Genomic DNA, 18125 nt, shown 5'->3' with positions numbered 1-18125 from the left:
CTCAGTAACTGGCATTGGAAAAAAGTTGTTAGGTCCTTATCTCATGTGATTCATAAAAGTAAATTCTAGTTGAAGGAAGGCCACAAAACATCTTTAGAAGAAATATATGTTCTCAGAGTAGGGAATCCATTCTTAGAAGCATGTGGTTTTAAGAAAAAAAATTTTGATTTGTAGCTGATAAAAAGCATAGTCACCTTTTTTCTAACAAGTTGATTTGTTGAAACATACTGTTGATGAACTGTGGTCGTCATTCTGTTTTATCTAAGATACAGTAGCTTCATCATTTCAATTTAATTTTTAAAATGTATTTCCACTTCAGTACTATCTGGGCTATTTACTCATTTTTATGTGTAATATAACTAGATAGTTATTTAATCACATTTATTGCTCTCTCCCCAACTCATTTTTTGTTCCCTAAAAGTGCATGCCTATTATTATACTTTGTATATTGGTGCTTCATAAAATCTGTATTAGTCCATTTACCAACTAACCAGTTTCTTTTAAGCTCCAAGTAGAAGCTACATTGCTGTGGACTTACTTTTATATTGCACACGTTCTCATCTTATGCTTTCCCACTCTTCCTTTTTTCAGTTCTCGACATGGCAAGACATGTGCCCCTCTATCGAGCTCTGCTGGAATTGCTCCGAGCCATTGCTTCTTGTACGTCCATGGTGCCTCTATTGTTGCCTCTTTCTACAGAGAATGGTGAAGAGGAAGAAGAGCAGTCAGAGTGTCAAACTTCCGTTGGTACATTATTAGCCAAAATGAAGACCTGTGTTGATACCTACACCAACCGTTTAAGGTACTATATAGTTCTTTTCTCTTGTCCTTGCCTCTAAAAAATCTTTTTAAATAGCTTTGATTTTTTTAAAAAAACAATGTATGCTAATGAAACATAAATACACAGAAACAATATATAAAACTAGAATGAACTAGTATCCACCAAATCCATATACTCAGAAAGGTTTATTCACATGGGCTTATCCAACATCTCCCTGTGTGATCTTACAACTACTGGTATGGAATTTTTCTTAAATACTGGCACGCTGTACATATTATACAGATAGATGCTAGTTTTACTCAATATTGAGGTCATAGATACTTTTCAGTGTCACTAAATACATACTTCTTACATTGTTCTTAATGCTTCTAATTATGCATTGTATATAGATGCTTTATTTTATATAAGCATCTATTAGTGGACATTTGGGTTATTTCCAATTATAACAACCTCAGATACACATCTTTTGGGGCTTGTAGAAATCTCTGTGAAGTAATTCATAGAAGTGGAATTGTTGGATTTATGGATTACTCCTGTTTCATTTTGATACATAGTTTATAATTCATGCTATAACCTTTTTTAGAAGTCAGAGGATTCAGTATTTATTTTTTGACATTATGATAAAGTTAGTATTAATCTTCATGGAAAATTTAATTTTTAAACGAAACTTTTATTTAAATTTATACTTCATTAGATTGAGATGATGAGTTTTGTTATCAAATACTCTTTTAAAATAACCTAGTAAACCTTTTCCTTTCTCTTAGCAGAATCTGTTCAATGGTTGTCAGTTTTACTTAAAGATGGCCTAATTTTGATTTTTAAAGCACTTCTACTGCCAGTGGAAGTTTATTCCTTTGTCAGGGGTCTTTACATTCAGTGAATGGTCTTTGCCGTCATTGTAATGTATTTGTTCTACCTAGTCTCACTTATTTTTTAAGAACCTAAAATTTGAGAAACAGTGTACGATGTATGTCAAATAATGGCGCAGAACTAACTGCTCACTGGAGGAATAGTTTTTATTATAGTTTACCTTTCACGGAGAAATCAACTTCTTAGATAATCCTGACTCCATTAGTTTATGATACTGTCATTATCACTTTAAAAACTAGTGGCTCAGTGCGAGGCAGTGAGAAGCATAAATTAAAGAAGAGCCAATTGGTAGAGCTATGAAAAGCTGTAGATTCATACTACTATTTTATCAGGGAAGGAAAATGTAAAGGTATATTTTCTTTGATGGTGTGAGATTTTTTTTTTTTCTGTTGTAGAGAAGAGAATAATATGTTTAATCCCATCCTTCATTGTGGCAAAAACATCTTTCTAAGTGGTGACATAGGCAGCCAGCGTAATTATACTATTAAAACAGTGCCTTATCATATTTGAACTAAAGGTCTGATTTCATGACTGAGCTCAAGTCTCATTGAGACATGTCTAATTGACCATGCCATTCGCCCTCCTGGCCATTTGTGTTTCTTACTCTGATAGAATAAACAGACTTTTGACAAATCAGTAATAAAAATGTGTAGAGCTTCGCAATTGCCCTCATGTATTTTTAGGGAGACTCATGCCCTGTGTTTCTGTACCTTATTTTTCTGTGTTTTGAGTTTTGTTGTACTAGTTTATAACTAAAAATTGAAAATTTAGGAAACCTTGAGTGTTTTTCCTCCCAGGAGTATTTCTTAGATGAAAAATTTTATAAAGATTTGGAATGCTATAATTGCTGCTTTGGTTAAAAATAATATCACAAATTTGTAGTGTTATAAATGTGAAAATAAGACCATTAAAATAACTTTCTTTATACTACATATTTCCTCATACTTTAATTTCTGTCGGATCCTACAAAAATATAGTTCTGTTGTATTGAGTTCTGAGGTAACAGAAGATGCTGCTTATTGCCGTAAGTGGAATTTTTGCACCTCGAGTGCCCTTTTTCATTTCTTAAGTTAATGTATTTCATTTCTTTTCTTAAGTTAATATATTTCCTATTCACATAATATATGCAGTATAATTTTTTAAAAAGTAAACTTCACTTCTGTATAAATGTGTTAATTATTCACTACAAAAATTTAGTTTCATAAAGAGGATGAGTTTCGTTTCGCTGGAGCTCTTTATTTTTCTACTTGGTTACCTGGAAAAAGTATTTTTCACATTTCCATATTTCAATAAGAAAAAATGACACTTCAGATTTAGAAATTCTGTACCAACAGAACATGCATGTAAGGATCATAATGACTGTGCATAGAGCTCATTTCATTTATGTTATTTTATCTTTACAGTGATTCTGTGCAGTAACTATTTTTAATAACTTTATTGTATTGATGAAGAAACACTACTAGTGAGTTTTGTATTAGGATTTGAAGATGCTTAGTCGAGATCCCTTATGATATCTCTTATATTATACAGCCTCAGTTAGAAAAAGAAAACAGCGAAGACCTACATGATAAAACATCCCTACCCTCCTTTCAAGGTTTGGCACATTGAGAATTCATTTTCCACCTCACAGAGAGAGGGGGTAAAATCTATTCTTTTGCAGCCTGTCAAGACTTAAGATACATTTCTTTTTGTATTTTCATTACAAAGAATTCTAGTGAAGTCAACAATATAGTCTAATTTCCTATAGCGTTTATACCCATGGAAATTGGCCTAAATTCAATATTAACACTGATTCAAAGTGCAAAGATTGTCCCTCCCTCCACATTCCTACCCCATTTCCAACTGTATTTTTTTAAAACCCCAAGATACTCTTGAGAAGACAGTGGTCAAGGAAAGTATGTTCTGTTTATATATCACTTACCGAATATGTTTTAGTGCTTTATTAGGGCTTGGAGTTAATGGTTTAAAAAATAATGTGTAGGTGTATCTCGGCTCAGAACATTTTTACATTATTTTTGTCTCCACACTCTTAGTAAGAAATGTAAGGGTGATAATTAAAGTATGTCTATTTAGCATAGGGATTTTTTTTTAAGTAAGACAGAGCAAGTCTAGTTTGCTAATTATGTTTATATACCTTATTGCATTATTTTTCCCTCTTATTCATGTATTTCTCATTTGTTACTTTTTTTTCTTACCCAAGCAGACACAAAAAAGCATGCAATTTTTTTCACTTCGAATAAAGTTTAATATATTTAACTCCCTGGTCATCTTAGATTAAAGAAAAATAGCTATGTACTCTGCAGATCTCTATGATGATGGTGGTTACATATAATGATTTTCATTGAAATTATTTCTTCTGTGTATGTTATATTTATAATTTTTCTTGCTTTTATGGATGAGAGAAATTAAAACGTTTTCCCCAAGTACAAAGAGGAAGTTTACTTTTGCTGGTGGGAATAACCTAATTGAGGTTATCCTATCTTGTGGGCAGTGACTAAATCCAACTAATTTGGATATCAAAATTCAAAGAATGAAAGATCTGACTCTTCCCCCAAGCCTGAAAACTTCTATAAGAGGAAGTAGAAAGTTATTACGGAAGCTAAAAAGGCAGATCATATACCTTGCTTTTATCTAATTTGTGCATTAGAAATTTGTAATTATATTTAGTTGGTGAGATCTGGCCTGGTCACAAAAGCTTAACTGATTTGTTCGTTTAACAGGTATTAGTGAATGATCATGGGAGCATAACAAGAAAATTGGATCCTTTTTCTAAGACACTGACATATGGTGGAAACAATAACTAGAAAGTTTTAATAACACAGTATGTGGTATATTAAAAGTACGTCTAAGACATTACTAGAGAGTCAACCCCAGACTTGGAGACCTAAAGATTGTGTAGGAATTAGCTAAATGAAGAGGGCAGGGGGCTGGTATACCAGGCTGTGAGAATAATGTTAGCTGTGAAAGAAAGTGTCACATATTCAGGGAAACTGCCTTGGTATAATGTGGTGGGAGATGAGACTGGAGAGGAATTGAGGGGCTAGAAGATGCAGCAGGGTGTATTCCAGTTACTTACTCTTAAATGTGGTGGTGGGTCACTGAAAGGTTTTCAGCAGAGATTGATCAGGTTTGCCTTATAAAAAGAGTATCTTGCAATGTAGCTGAAAGTTTAGTTTGAGATGGAAGTTGGAACAAGACTAAACTGCCATGTAAGAGATTTTCATCCTTTCCATCTCAGCAGTAGACCTGTATGTGGTCTCTCCCTATCCAGCCATTTCTGAGGACTGAGGATTTGAGGTCATTAGCATTCTTGTTCTTGTATTATGGACTTGATAGAAAGTTAATTCCCAGGTACAAATACAGTCAGTGTTCAAGATATTTGACTTTAAAAAGCAACCATGTTGCTCAAACTTTAAATCACTTATTAACTGCATTACTCCGCCTACGTGTTAATATTGGCAACTGCAAATTTATGCCGAGATGGCTCCAATAGAGTACATACAAGTGCTGTAGCACAGATGATTCTGGAAGCATGGTTTCCTTTGTTCATGTATAAGAATCTGAAGTCTGTAATCCTGGGCAGAAGTTTGCCAAAACGAATCCTACTAGGTTATTTTGCTGACCCACTTAGGTAGAAAACTATCATCTGTTGGCTTAACAGAGGCTCAGTCATTAGCCAGAGACTCTTGTATATTAAGGTTCAGGAATGGCAGGGTGAGACTACACGCATGTTCATACATTCTTCACTATTTTTTAAAAGGTGTTATCCAGCAAAAGTCGTAGATGTGGAAAACTTGTATAATAGTCGGTTTTAGATACATTTTTTCCTGGAGAGTTTCATCTTTGTTATTTTAGAATTCATCCGAATATAAAAAGAGTGCTCATGTAATAATGGGATGTTATTAATCTGATCAAATATGCCAGTTTTCCTGATTGGAAACTGAAGGAAATTTTTCTTGGTAGAAATTCCTTGTTAGAGTGTAGAGCCTCAGCATTTATGAGGAAGAACTTTCAGATCTTAATACCACCTATGCTATTTTTAGAATCTTTTATAGATCAACTGACTTTTTTCTTTAAAAAGTCTTATTTAAAGAAGAAACTTCAAAATCTTGCCATATCAGAAGAACCAGTATCATTTGCCATAAATAGAAGATAAGTGTAAAAGTGAATAAACTAAAATAAAAATAGTCTCTGACTCCAGACCTGTTTTCTGTTTTAAGAAGGATGATTTAGCAAATGCTAAAGAACTACCAAAGGCATCCTGAGACCTTTGTTTTCGTTGGAAAAGGACTGGCTTTCTCACCATGCAATTCAGTTTTCTAATAGCATATCTAATTACCACTTAATGTCTTCGTACACTTTGGGAAACACTGTTTAATAGAAAATACTTCACGTTCTCTAACAGTAGATGTGTTTTACAAATATAAAGTAACAAAATAGTAAAAGAAGAAGTAATAGGAAGATGTCCATTAACCTTCATACTCTCCTTTTTTAATCTATGCTTAATTGGGATAAGGTAAAAGTTAGCAAACAGCCAAACTAGCCTCGCTTTTGTGTTTACATATGGCTATAATATAGAGTGGTATTGTGGTTCTCATCATCACCTTGAAAGTTTTACAAAAAATAGTTGGGTTTTAACTTGACATGTTTCTCTTCCTTTTCATTTTCTACTTCCCTGCTCACTAAGATGCCCAGCGCCCCCTCTGGGCCCCCTGCCTAGCTGAAGCACCTTCTAACCAGGTTTGTCCTGCTGTCCCTGGAGTTTGCCCTCTTATTTCAGAATACTTCCCTGAATATGGACTATTATAATTTATATAAAGGGCATGACCTTTTAACCTTTCAGTGGGGCACTTAAATTTTAATGAAGGATAACTCAGATAATTCTTGGTGAAGGAAGGCATAGGAGATATATTAGTTGGGTTGCTTTCTACATTATACTCCCTTTTAGATGGTCTGCCGGGGAGTAGACTGGTACAATCAGTATTGCAGTCATATTACAAACTTTCTCTGCATCCAAAGGTTTCAGGAAGAATGATTGCTTAGGGGAGAACTGGCGTTGGCACAGTGGCACAACATCCTGGGAATGCCTTTTATGCCTGCTAGTTCTGTAATTACTACTGAGTTTTTGCTATTATGTATAATAATATATGTGATGTATAATTATATATGCGTGTATACATCGATGCACACACATACATATATCTGAAAAGTAGCTTCTGAATTTTAATTTTTGAAGTAATAGACTCTAGGGCAGTTCTGGTTTCCTTCAATTATAATTATACCTTAATAATGAAATGATTATCTCTTATTGCTGAAGATTAGTTTGATGACTGATAATTGTAGTACTCTGATAGTGTTGGTATTTAGTGTAAACTAGACGATTACTCAAGGAATGAACATACTGATAGTTTATGTTCATCTTTCCTGGCTTATCTGGCAAATTAACCTGTTGGCATGGCCACGTGGCAGCTAGGAGTGACTTACCGTGAATTAGTTTGTCTTTTAAAAGTTGACAGTTCCTTAGGCAGTTGTTAATATTTACTGTACAAATTGCATTAAGAACGTCCTAAAGGTGATGTTTTTTAATAGTCTCTTTTTTATTTTTTATTTTTCAATTACGGTTGACATTCTATATTATTTTGTATTAGTTTCAGGTGTACACTGTAGTGGTTCGGCATTTATGTAATTTATGATGTGATCCTCCAAGTAGTCTAGTACCCACCAGGCAACATACATAGTTATTACAATATTATTTACTATATTCCCTATGCTGTACTTTACAGCTCCATGACTATTTTGTAACTACCAATAGGTACTCCTTACTCACTTCACCATATTCATCCAAACCCCCAACCTCCCTCCCCTCTGGCAGCCATCAGTTTGTTCTCTGCATCCATGAGTCTGTTTCTGTTTTGTTTCTTCTTTAAATTCCACATATAAGTGGAGATCATACAGTATTTGTCTTTCTCTGACTTATTTCACTTGGCATAATACCCTCTAGTTCCATCCATGTTGTCACAACTATGCTATTATAATATTCTTTTATTCGTGTTTCTATGTTTTTAGTGTCCATCACCTCTCCTAATACATCCTTTCAAGATTAACAACTAGCAATAATTTCATAGAGTTAGCTTGAACCTAACAGTTAAATTACAGAAACTAATGTTGCTGTTGGTTGATGATTAATAAGCATTTAGATTAAGATAAATCAGGGATAACATTCCTTTTGGAAGCACAAAAGGCTAGGTAAAAATGTATTACTTCAAAATAGAGAATTTTACATTCAACACTTTCCAAATTTTGTCTGAAACATAATTTTACATCAGGATTTCTTTTTTGAAATCTTTAAAAGATACATATATATGACATGTTTGTACATTAGTTGTAGCATTTGAAAGCATACCTTACCTGTACCTGTAAGGCTAAATGTAATGTAATTTTCTATTTAGGTCATTTTCTACCATCAACTGTCACTTAAAACATAAAAAGATTTGGAGCATTTCAGCATGCTGTCATCAGGAAATTCGTTACTTTTTTCTTGTTCAGTTGAAAATTTTTTATAACAGTTTGAACAAGAATGGTGAAATGGTTGATTAAATCATACATATTGGTTCTATTTAACTTTCATTTGCCTCAGTACTATTAAGTGGTTTATTTACTTTATTTCAGAGAAATTATTCAAAAGCCACCTTAGTAATCACTTCAACAGAAAGATCAAAAGACTTCCAAAATAATAAAATCCTCTTCTTATTTCTTTTGCTTGTCTACTTCTGTACTAGGCATTTATGAAGAACAAAAAGTTTAATATTCATCCACAGAGGACTTATTCTCTAAGTGGAATTTACTTCCTTGGCTAGTGTTTGAAAACTTTTGTTACCAGTTTCTCATTTATTTTATCCCAAAAGTCTTTAACTTCTGGCTTTTTTCTTTAGTTTTATAACTTAATGATTTTTGTGTTTAAGACTTTGTTTTTTGGCCTACAAGCAGTGGGAAGAAGTAGTTTCGCTAGAAGCCAAAAGAGAGGTTAAGAGAGGAGGGAACGCATGTGGGATTGAGAAAGTGTGATACCAAATGTAGGAGGTAAAGGATGTATATAAGGTGTAAGAGATCCTGTGACTGGATGTTTATTGATGCATAAGTCCAAGGTCACTACTACTAGTTTTATACCCATTATGAAGGATCAGCATCTGGTGAAAATGAATTTTCATTACTGAGATTGATGACTTAGGCAGATGGAAGATGAGTATTTCCTGCATTTCTTGTTTTACCAATTTGAAACAATTTCGATTAGTATTTACGTTCCAGCCTGTTTGTTTTTATTGGTTTTCCTTCTTGTTTCTTGAGAATAACTCAAACTGTTTTAAATTGTGGATAAGTTATGATAAGTATATAGTAGCATGCAGTTACATAGAAAATATAAGGATGTAATATTACAACCTTAATTGTTGTGTAGGATAACACAGTTTCAAAATTTCTTTGATGTATATTATTAGTTTTTCCTGCTCTATGTCATAGGCAAGAAAATATTTATTATCGTTATTTGACAGAATAAACCTGTTGTTTAGAGTTTAACATTTAAAACTTACTAGTAATACATCTGGGCTTTAGCTCCCCAGTCTCCTGATGCCTGTGATGTTCATGACCCAAAACAGGAGACAAGTCGTTTAACCCGTGGTCCAGATTCTTCTGTTTGTATACGCCATTGCTTCCTCTTACCAAAATACAAAATGGTTCATTGATTATTTATAGATTTCATGCTATGTAATGGCTGGACTTGAGCTTTACTAGCTAGTTCCTGAAAAACACCGATCAAATCCCAAAAGACAACGTATTCTATTATTTAAGTGAGTAACAAACGAAAAACTTAAACATACCAATGTAAAATGATTATTCCTTATTAGATTGCATCATATGAGCTTTATGTTTCAGGAAAATTTCCACTCTCTTTATTATCTCAGACAAAATCTCACACAATCTTCATTGAATTTCATTGAAGTTTCTTGCTAAGTAAGATTTAGTTTGTAACAAATCTTTCTGAGCACATCATAATAAGTAACCTGTCCCTTGTTATCTATAGGATTTTAGAGCTGTAGGGACTCTCTTTAGTGTTCAGGTAGTTCAGATCTCTCTTTTTATAAGTGAGAAAAACAAGGTTCATAAATACTGTGATTTGTTCCACTCTCTGATGCTTAGTGGCTGAGCTATGATAAGAACTCCGATTTCCTGATGTTCCAGTCAAGCATATTTATCCACCAAATTAAACTTTACTTCCAAAGAACAATTTGTTTTGTACATCAGTGAATAATTAGAAATGGAGGTGGACTTGTTTCTGAGCCATCTTTGGATATTTAGGATATATAAAATAATTTTTAAATGTTCATAATGAAGTAAATTTTTAATTGAAAAATTTGCTTTTGATAATTATAAAAGTATATACAATAATGCAAGTAGGTTCTATAGAGTTTTTCTGACACTTCCTTTTACTCATCTTCTTGCATTCCCATGAAGAATTTTTAAGTTAACACTATGACAGGATATTAAAAAGCAGCATATTTCATTAGGTATACACAGCATTTGGGTTGTGCCTAAATAATAATTACTGGATTTCTAAAGTAAACTAAGGCTTGCTGTGTTTTGTGGTCTGTCTCACAGGTAGCAGTTTAATCACGTAAATGAGGAGCAAGTCATCTCTACCCGTTTGATTTCTTTCTTGCTCAAAAGAAGTAATAAAACCATTCCTCTGAAAACTAAGGAGTTGTTGATGTGTTTTTCCTCTATTGTCTTTTCAAACTAATTTGGTACCTACCTGCATAGATTACGGCAATCAGTGTATTGGTGATAAAATTGTTTTCTCTACTGTTGCTAAAAGAAGCCTCTCCCCACCACCCTACCCCCTAAACATCCTATTGTTTTTCATCTCCTGATTTTATTGTTATCTTCATAAACCTTCTATTTCTAATATCTTTACCTTGTCAGGAAGAAATTAGAGTTTCTATACCAACAGTACTTGATATTTAATGAATAAGCAAAAACACCCCCCCTTATTTATGACCACTTATTGATGAACATTTTCTTTTAGACTCTTACAAAAGAAAAATTACTTGAAAGGAACTATCAGTTACTTCCACTATTAAAAGACTTTGTGGCATGGGTAACATAACAGAATACTTTAGATTTTTACATATATATGGTTTCCACTTGAATTGAAATATTATCTAATGTGAAAATTCATTCTGTTGCCCACAAAATAATCACACTGTGAAGATGTGGCCCCTTAGCTTTTATGTACCAATCCTGGTGAAATTCATCTGCTGGCCATCCCAACTTCTGTGTTATCTCAAAATGAAGTCAAACGACAGCCATACCAGTTGGGCTTCACTTCGGAGTAAGTGTGACACTTCATAGCTTCCTTGGAGCTGGAACAAAGGCAATTATTTTGCTTTGATCTTCTCTGTAGACTTACGCTGATGGACTCTAGTAGGCAAATAATCATGTTTAGTGTATTTTGTATTTGATAGTTTCACCAAAAATTTGAGAGAGGAACTTACTGTCAGTCAGGTAGTCTTAATTGGTAATAAGAGCATGACACAAAAGATGTACTGAATGTAAAGTATTCTGGATATTTAACTTCTTAACAGAATTAAAGCAAATGTTCTTTATTGCCTTAGCTATCTTGCAGCATCTTCCTGTTGCAAAGAAGTTCATCATGTTTTAAAATAACATTTCTCTTATAAAAATAACCGATTCCTTTTTATCTAGCTAAGCAATGATTAGTTGACCTACTTCTTAAAAGGCGTATTTTCTGTCAAACTCTCTTATTTTGACTCCCTTAAGTCTGTTCCTCTAGGGCTTCACTCAGTTAAGAAAGAGTTACAGCTCCAGTCCTCCTACTTTGTTTCTATTGGAAAAACATTTGCTAGTTTCTCCTCTTTTTCCTCTGTTTTTTAAACTTACAAAATAAAAAAGGCCTGATTTCTTAGCCAAGAATTATGTTTTATAACCATATATATATATATATATATATATATATATATATATTTTTTTTTTTTTTTTTAAGTTATTTTTTTGGTGACTTTTAACAAGTTCAGTAGTTGTTCATCAACCTTTTACTTGGTGATGAAAACAGCAATACCAACATTTATTTTAATATGTTTTCTCTTCCTCAGTTGGATTGCCCCTTGGTGAAGCATATTATTTGAGGCAACTCTATTCCACAGTAGCACACAGTACCTTCATTATGTCTTACAATGTTTAATTTGACCTAAAAATTGTTATATTTTGATCTAATCTAGAAATTAAAGTTTTATTAATCAAAGGCTTCTCAAACCTCTGTTTTGAATATTTTCTTCTCATGCTGCTCATTTATGCTTCCTAAGACAAGGAAGATTTTATTTTCAACTGTCATTTAAATCATATTGAAAACTAATAAAACTGGTACTTTTGTTTGAAAAGAGTTTAAAAAGAAAAGGGAATCTAGACTTAAAAACTAAGCTTTAAACTAAATCACAGAAAACATTCCTCTTGCAGAGATCTTTGCCCCATTTGTGCATTTCAAGAATCATTTTCATGTTTTCTGGAGACATTAGAATCAAGTAATTTTCCATATTATTTTCAAACAATCTTATCTGCTACTTTTAATCTTAATTTGTTTTAAACTATAATTCCTAGCAAAGAACTTTTAGAACTGTGGAGTATGATATGACACATTGTTTTATAGATAAATGTAGAAGTTTTATTCTCCCATAGTTTTAGAATCTTCCTCTAAGATGCTAATTCTTAGTAGTTCAGAATCTAGACATTTTAGCATGTAGTCTCCAGATTACTTTTTCAACACAGCTCTGCTCTTTAAATGTTTATTTCAACTGTGTGATAGTTTTGACTTTAGAATTAGGAGTGCAGGGGTTGAAGTGGTCTTTTTAAATGTTCTACTGAGAAAATAGCTATGTTAAGCTGTTTTCAGTTTATAGACTATAAAAGAACATAATTCTGATATTTTGTATTTAGTCTTACAAATATCCAACTTAATTTAGGTGGTAGTATTAGCAGAGACAGTTCACTATAACTGAATGTTGAGTTATGGGGTTTTTTCCTTTTGTTTTCACAAAAAATTTTGCCCATTTTGCTCACATCCTAGTTCAGATTATATGTCACAGAGCCAAGATTTGCTTAATTTATTAGCTGTTTCGTTGAAATTCATAGCATAGTGGAAAATGTTTGCAGATAATTCTGTGCAATAGTAGAAACTTCAGTTGATTCCTCGTATTTCTTCAGGGCAGTGATCACAACCAGATTCAACGTATGCACAAAGCAGCGGATACCATGGTAGCGGCCGTCGCTGATTGCTTTTACCATGTTGGATCCATTGTCAGTCTCAAAGACCTACTTCCAGCTAGGTGCCTTGAACTCAAATAGCTTTTCACACAGACTTCAGGATGTGAGCTAAGGTATGGCCTTTTTTCATGAGCTGGGCCTACATATGGGTTGACAGTAACCTGCAACTTTTATAGGAAAGAGACTACTGGCTATAGTTTATGTCAGACAATGACCAGTTGTAGTCATCATTAGGCAGGTGGTGCGTGTTCTACATATATTTGAATCTCTCTCACCTTTTTGAGATTATCCTTTTTTCCCCCTGTATGTTTTTGTCAAGAAGACTATCCACGTAAAAATTTCTCATTAGAACCTGATGTAAAGGTCTATGATATATCTGCTTTATGATTGAACCATTGTCTTCAGTATGAGGTGTATATGATCATTTCTTGTACTCATTTGGTGTAAAAAATAATATTTTTAAACTGTGGATTTTTGCACTTTTTCATTTTTTATTTTGCTGTCAAAAAATATAAAATTTACTGTTCTGACTATTTGCACTATTTTAATGTTAGGGATTTCTCCTCCTAGTCTTTTAAAAACTGGAATTAGCAAATAGGCATTCATGTATAGGGCTTGAAATTAGAATCAGTAATATTGCAGGGTAACTTGCCCAAAATCGCACTGATGCAGTTGACTCTCCATGCCAGAGGTTCTTGTTTCTTCATGGTGAAAATACCTTAATTCTGGAAAAATGTACTTCACCCCCATATCTTCCTTCTCTGCTTGGCAAGATGTGTTTCTTTAAGTGAAATCTTTATTTGAGAGTCCAGTGATCAACTGATTGATGACAGATTTTAGGAAACCATCTTTTACAGCTATAACCATAAAACTCTTCTGTTTTCTCAAACTGCTTCCTGTTATTTTCCTGTTAGGTTTCAGTAGCCCTATTACTGAAGACGTTTTTAAGCCCTGGTATAAGGTAGAGAATTATTTATTACTGGGGAGAGGGAGTCCTTATAAATTCAAAGGGAGTACTGTCAGGCAGCTTATATCCTTCCCTGACTCTCAGTGTTGCATTAATAGATTGTGAGTAGCCACTGGTAAATGCAGAAGCTGCAAATCTGTTTGACCTTGTCTATCAGAATCATACCTTTATTAAGCAAATTGTTAGACTCACTATTAAACTATAGTCTCAACTTTATTTCATAGCTATAAAAGACACACTGTCTTATTTGATTCTAGCAGTAAAAAATGTCTGATTGTTTCAGTCTTAAAACTTCCACTATATTCTCCTTATATATATGTTCATATACACCTGCTCACACAAAAGTTGGTGACTGAAATGGTATACAGTATAACAGCTACCACGTGGTTCCTGTGTGAGTGGCAAAGGAAAGTTAGCCATGTGTTCTCTGTGACTTCTTATACCTCAGGGAAGATAAAAAGAGAGCATAGGAGAAAAGGCAATAGCCCAGTAGTGCCTCTTCAATTAAATCATCTTACCACATGAGGTAGTGCCTAGTAACCCTATAGTTAAAAATATCTGTAGGGACTCGTTTTTTCACACACCATGGGAACCATTGCAAAATTCATGCATAGTACTGGATCCACCTACCCTTGCTGCCCACTGAGGGGCTCTTCTTAATTTGCCTTTTATTTTGGAGCAGATTTTTGTCTTTGTGATAAACAACAGTTTGTTTGTACATAGATATCATAATAGTATTATTTTGTTAATGACTCTTCTACCTCCTGTTAAGTCTTTTATATAGTTCTCTAAGACTCCATGCCCACTTTGTGAAACACTGTTTTAATATAATAGCCAAGTCCTTTTATTGGTAGGTATGCATCTGGAAAAATAAGTGATGTGTAGTTTAAATCATACGTTAGCATATTTTAAACATGTTTATATGTGATTTCAGTTTTTTTTTAAATTATTTAATGAATTAACAAAGATGTAGCTTTTTAGTATGTAAGCACTAATGTAATGAGGTTTATTATGTGAATAACGTTCTGAGAATTGAAATAGAGAAAAAGAAATAGATTTTTAGTTATTTTCAATGAATCTAACAGTAAATGACTACTGCGTCCATCTGGAAAATTTAAAGAAACATTTTTATGCCTTATACAGTGAAACATTGCTATAACACATCCTATTAGGATGCACGATTTGATGTAAGTTTGGTTACATTTTAGATCCTGAATAGGGAATAACAGAAAAATATCTTTAAAATGATTATGCCCTAAAACTTAATGTTTAAGTTTCAGTGTATAGAGAAGCACAGTGTGTTAAGATACCTAACAATGAACCTAAATTTTACTCTAGAATATTTCTCTTCCCCCCACCCCTTGGAAATAATATACTGTGAGTGAAATGTAAATAGGATAAAAATTTAAACCTACATACGGTCCTTTGATTTCCAAATCTTAAAAGACAGGGAATAGACACTTGTCACTTGTAGATATAAAAGTGATTTCTCTATTTCTAGGTATTTACAGTTACTGTAAGTGTGTTTTTAAAGGTGTGGATCCAAGGACATATCAGGTATCTGGGTCTTTTTATAGTGTGACATTTCTACATTGTTTATCTCTTACTTGTTTTTGATTTGAAGGGAAAACCTACCCAAAACTTTATTTATTATGCTAGCTAGGCATTATCTTACAGCTTCAGAAGCAGCAGTGAATCTAAACTACCCCTGATACATATCATGTATATGTCAAATGAAATGCATAGTGATTTTTAACCACTGTTACTGACTTATGGAGGTATTTATTGTTCAATCCTACAATCTTAATTTTCCACCCATTTCCTTCCATATTAAATTTTTTTTTTCCAGATCTAAAAGGGAAAATGTTAAAACAGGAGTAAAACCAGATGCATCTGATCAAGAACCAGAAGGACTTACTCTTTTGGTACCAGACATCCAAAAGACTGCTGAGATTGTTTACGCTGCCACTACCAGTTTGTGGCAAGCAAATCAAGGTACAGTGCTCTGCCTTTTATGCTATTTTTCTTTTGATTGAAAGATGTTCCATTCATTTACTGAAAACTGCCTTTGTCGTCCCTCAATGTTAATGATGTTTAAGCAAGTTCACCATATTAGATAGTAAAAGTACATTTAGACTATGTGTGAGAATTTAGTTAAAACTGGTATTATCATATAATAGCAATAGAAGATATAAATAATTCTACATAATTCTGTTGTTTCACTTCTGCTGTTTTTGCCCGAATGGGTGAAACCTGATTAACAGTTTAAGAATCTAAGTTTTGAAGTTGATCAAGTTTTTAAACCTATTAGTTATGTTTATGAACTAGAAAAAAAAGTCTTTTATTATTAAACTGATACAATAGGAAGTTGATTATAGAGTGGTAATTTTTTGGAATTCAAAATTTGAACTCTAGAAATTAATTGCTTTTTGTTTTAATGTTCTAAAATGTATACCTATGTTGTTTATCTTGAAATATTAAATAACAGAAAAAAAACTAGGTGAATACTCAAAGAAGGTAGCTATGAAGCCCAAACCTTTATCAGTGTTGAAATCACTTGAAGAAAAATATGTGGCTGTTATGAAGAAATTACAGTTTGGTAAGTTGAAATTTTAATTTTTATTTCATTAGATTTCATTTCATATTTTTTAATAGTGCTATTGGAATGTGTTCTGGTAAATTAAAGATTTTAAAACTTCCTTGTACCATGAATTATTCATATTCATTTTCTCTCTCTTTCTCTCTCTCCCTCTACACACACACACACACCCCTTTTTGTCATCTTTTCATCTCTTTGAATTCATATATATGTGTATGTGTAGTTATATTTGGAAATCATGATTCAGTAGAAACCTAGGAAATACAAAGCCAAATGTCTAACAAGCAAGCAGAAAGTTGTTTTCTTCCTTTACCTCTCTATTTCTGTATGTCCTGACCTGGGGAATCCAAGACCTGTATGTTACTGTTACCATTTTAGAATTCCATGAGATTTACCTTTGTAAACTGTAGTGGCGGATATTTCACTGGTAGCTTTTCCCATTTCAAAACTTGGCAATTAAGCTCTGATTAAAAGATCGTATCAGCGCTATTAATATGATACTGGCCTATAAATAAACAGTAGAATTCCACATTTTGATGACATTGTTAATTGTAATTGCCTTGGCCCCTTTCCCATCCTTGAGAACCAGCCCAAAACACTTTGACTATATAATAAATAACAGTAAAGTAGGAATCAAAACAATATAGATTTATATACCCGCCGTTGATAGATCATGACCATTTTGTTTAATAAACGAATTCAGGAAAATGTAATAATCCTCAAGTTCATTCAATACTATGTTAATAACTATAAATGATACCAAAGTAACAAAGTATTGTTTGCTATAGTCTTAAAATTACAAAACACTAAGAACAAATGCTAAACAAATACAGAAATGAAACAGACAAGTTCAAGAGGGATATCATATAAAGGAATAAACAGACTTGTCAGGGAAGGTCACACACCAGTATGATCACTGTAGCCACACTGAACAGCACATTTATCAGGAAAAATACACTCAGAGCTTAGACTTCATTTGTAAAAGCTCTCAAAACTTTGGTAGTGATCGTTTGATTAATATATTTTGTTGTTGCAAATCTTTTTTTGAAACAAAATTCACTATATCATGTAGAATAAAACATTCGAAGTAGACCGGAGATATGTCAAGAGTTGGTGGTAGCATTGTATTACAGTTAAATGTTAGATATATTCCTCCTCACAGTTTGTGTGCACAGGGTTGAAGATAACTATTTGTAGCCTTGGTGCAAAAATCAGATGTTTGGTGGGTTTATCTTTAGCTTCACATTTCTATATACTTTTTTACTTTGTGACATCCTGTTTTCATTTTGTGACAACCTGTTTATATGTCTTCCCTTTTTTTCTAGATTATAAGTTCTTTGAAGGCAGATACAGTTTCCTATTTATCATTTAACCCCAATAGCCTAGTCTAGAATATTGCACTTAGTAAATTCTTGGTAAAATTTACTGCAGTAATGCTAATTATAATGTAGCATTTATGTTTTTCTGTATATTTAGAATTGTATGAACACAAGACCAAAAGTTATCATTACTTCTAATGACAGGATTTGCCCCAGTAGGTGGTTTTGATTTAATGCTATAATTTATTTCAGTATTTT

At 33.0% G+C, this 18125-nt stretch overlaps 1 protein-coding gene across 18 annotated transcripts in view; it reads left to right on the top strand.

Annotated features, from left to right (window-relative positions):
* BIRC6 (baculoviral IAP repeat containing 6) overlaps positions 1 to 18125 on the top strand; it is a 203621-nt gene that overhangs the window by 162922 nt on the left and 22574 nt on the right. For 17 of the 18 annotated variants that reach the window (XM_019741699.3, XM_019741694.3, XM_019741691.3 and 14 more), the window contains 3 exons: positions 592 to 802; positions 15799 to 15944; positions 16438 to 16548. In XM_019741699.3, the coding sequence (XP_019597258.2) occupies positions 592 to 802; positions 15799 to 15944; positions 16438 to 16548 (468 nt within the window). Of the gene's footprint in view, positions 1 to 591; positions 803 to 12922; positions 13096 to 15798; positions 15945 to 16437; positions 16549 to 18125 lie in introns of those variants that run through there. The other variant, XR_012496300.2, reaches the window with a different exon arrangement.

Source organism: Rhinolophus sinicus, chromosome 2 (assembly GCF_057876585.1).
Source record: "Rhinolophus sinicus isolate RSI-liver-muscle chromosome 2, RSI-T2T, whole genome shotgun sequence".
Classification (NCBI taxonomy): Eukaryota; Metazoa; Chordata; class Mammalia; order Chiroptera; family Rhinolophidae; genus Rhinolophus; species Rhinolophus sinicus.
This window is presented reverse-complemented; position numbering and strand designations above follow the sequence as displayed.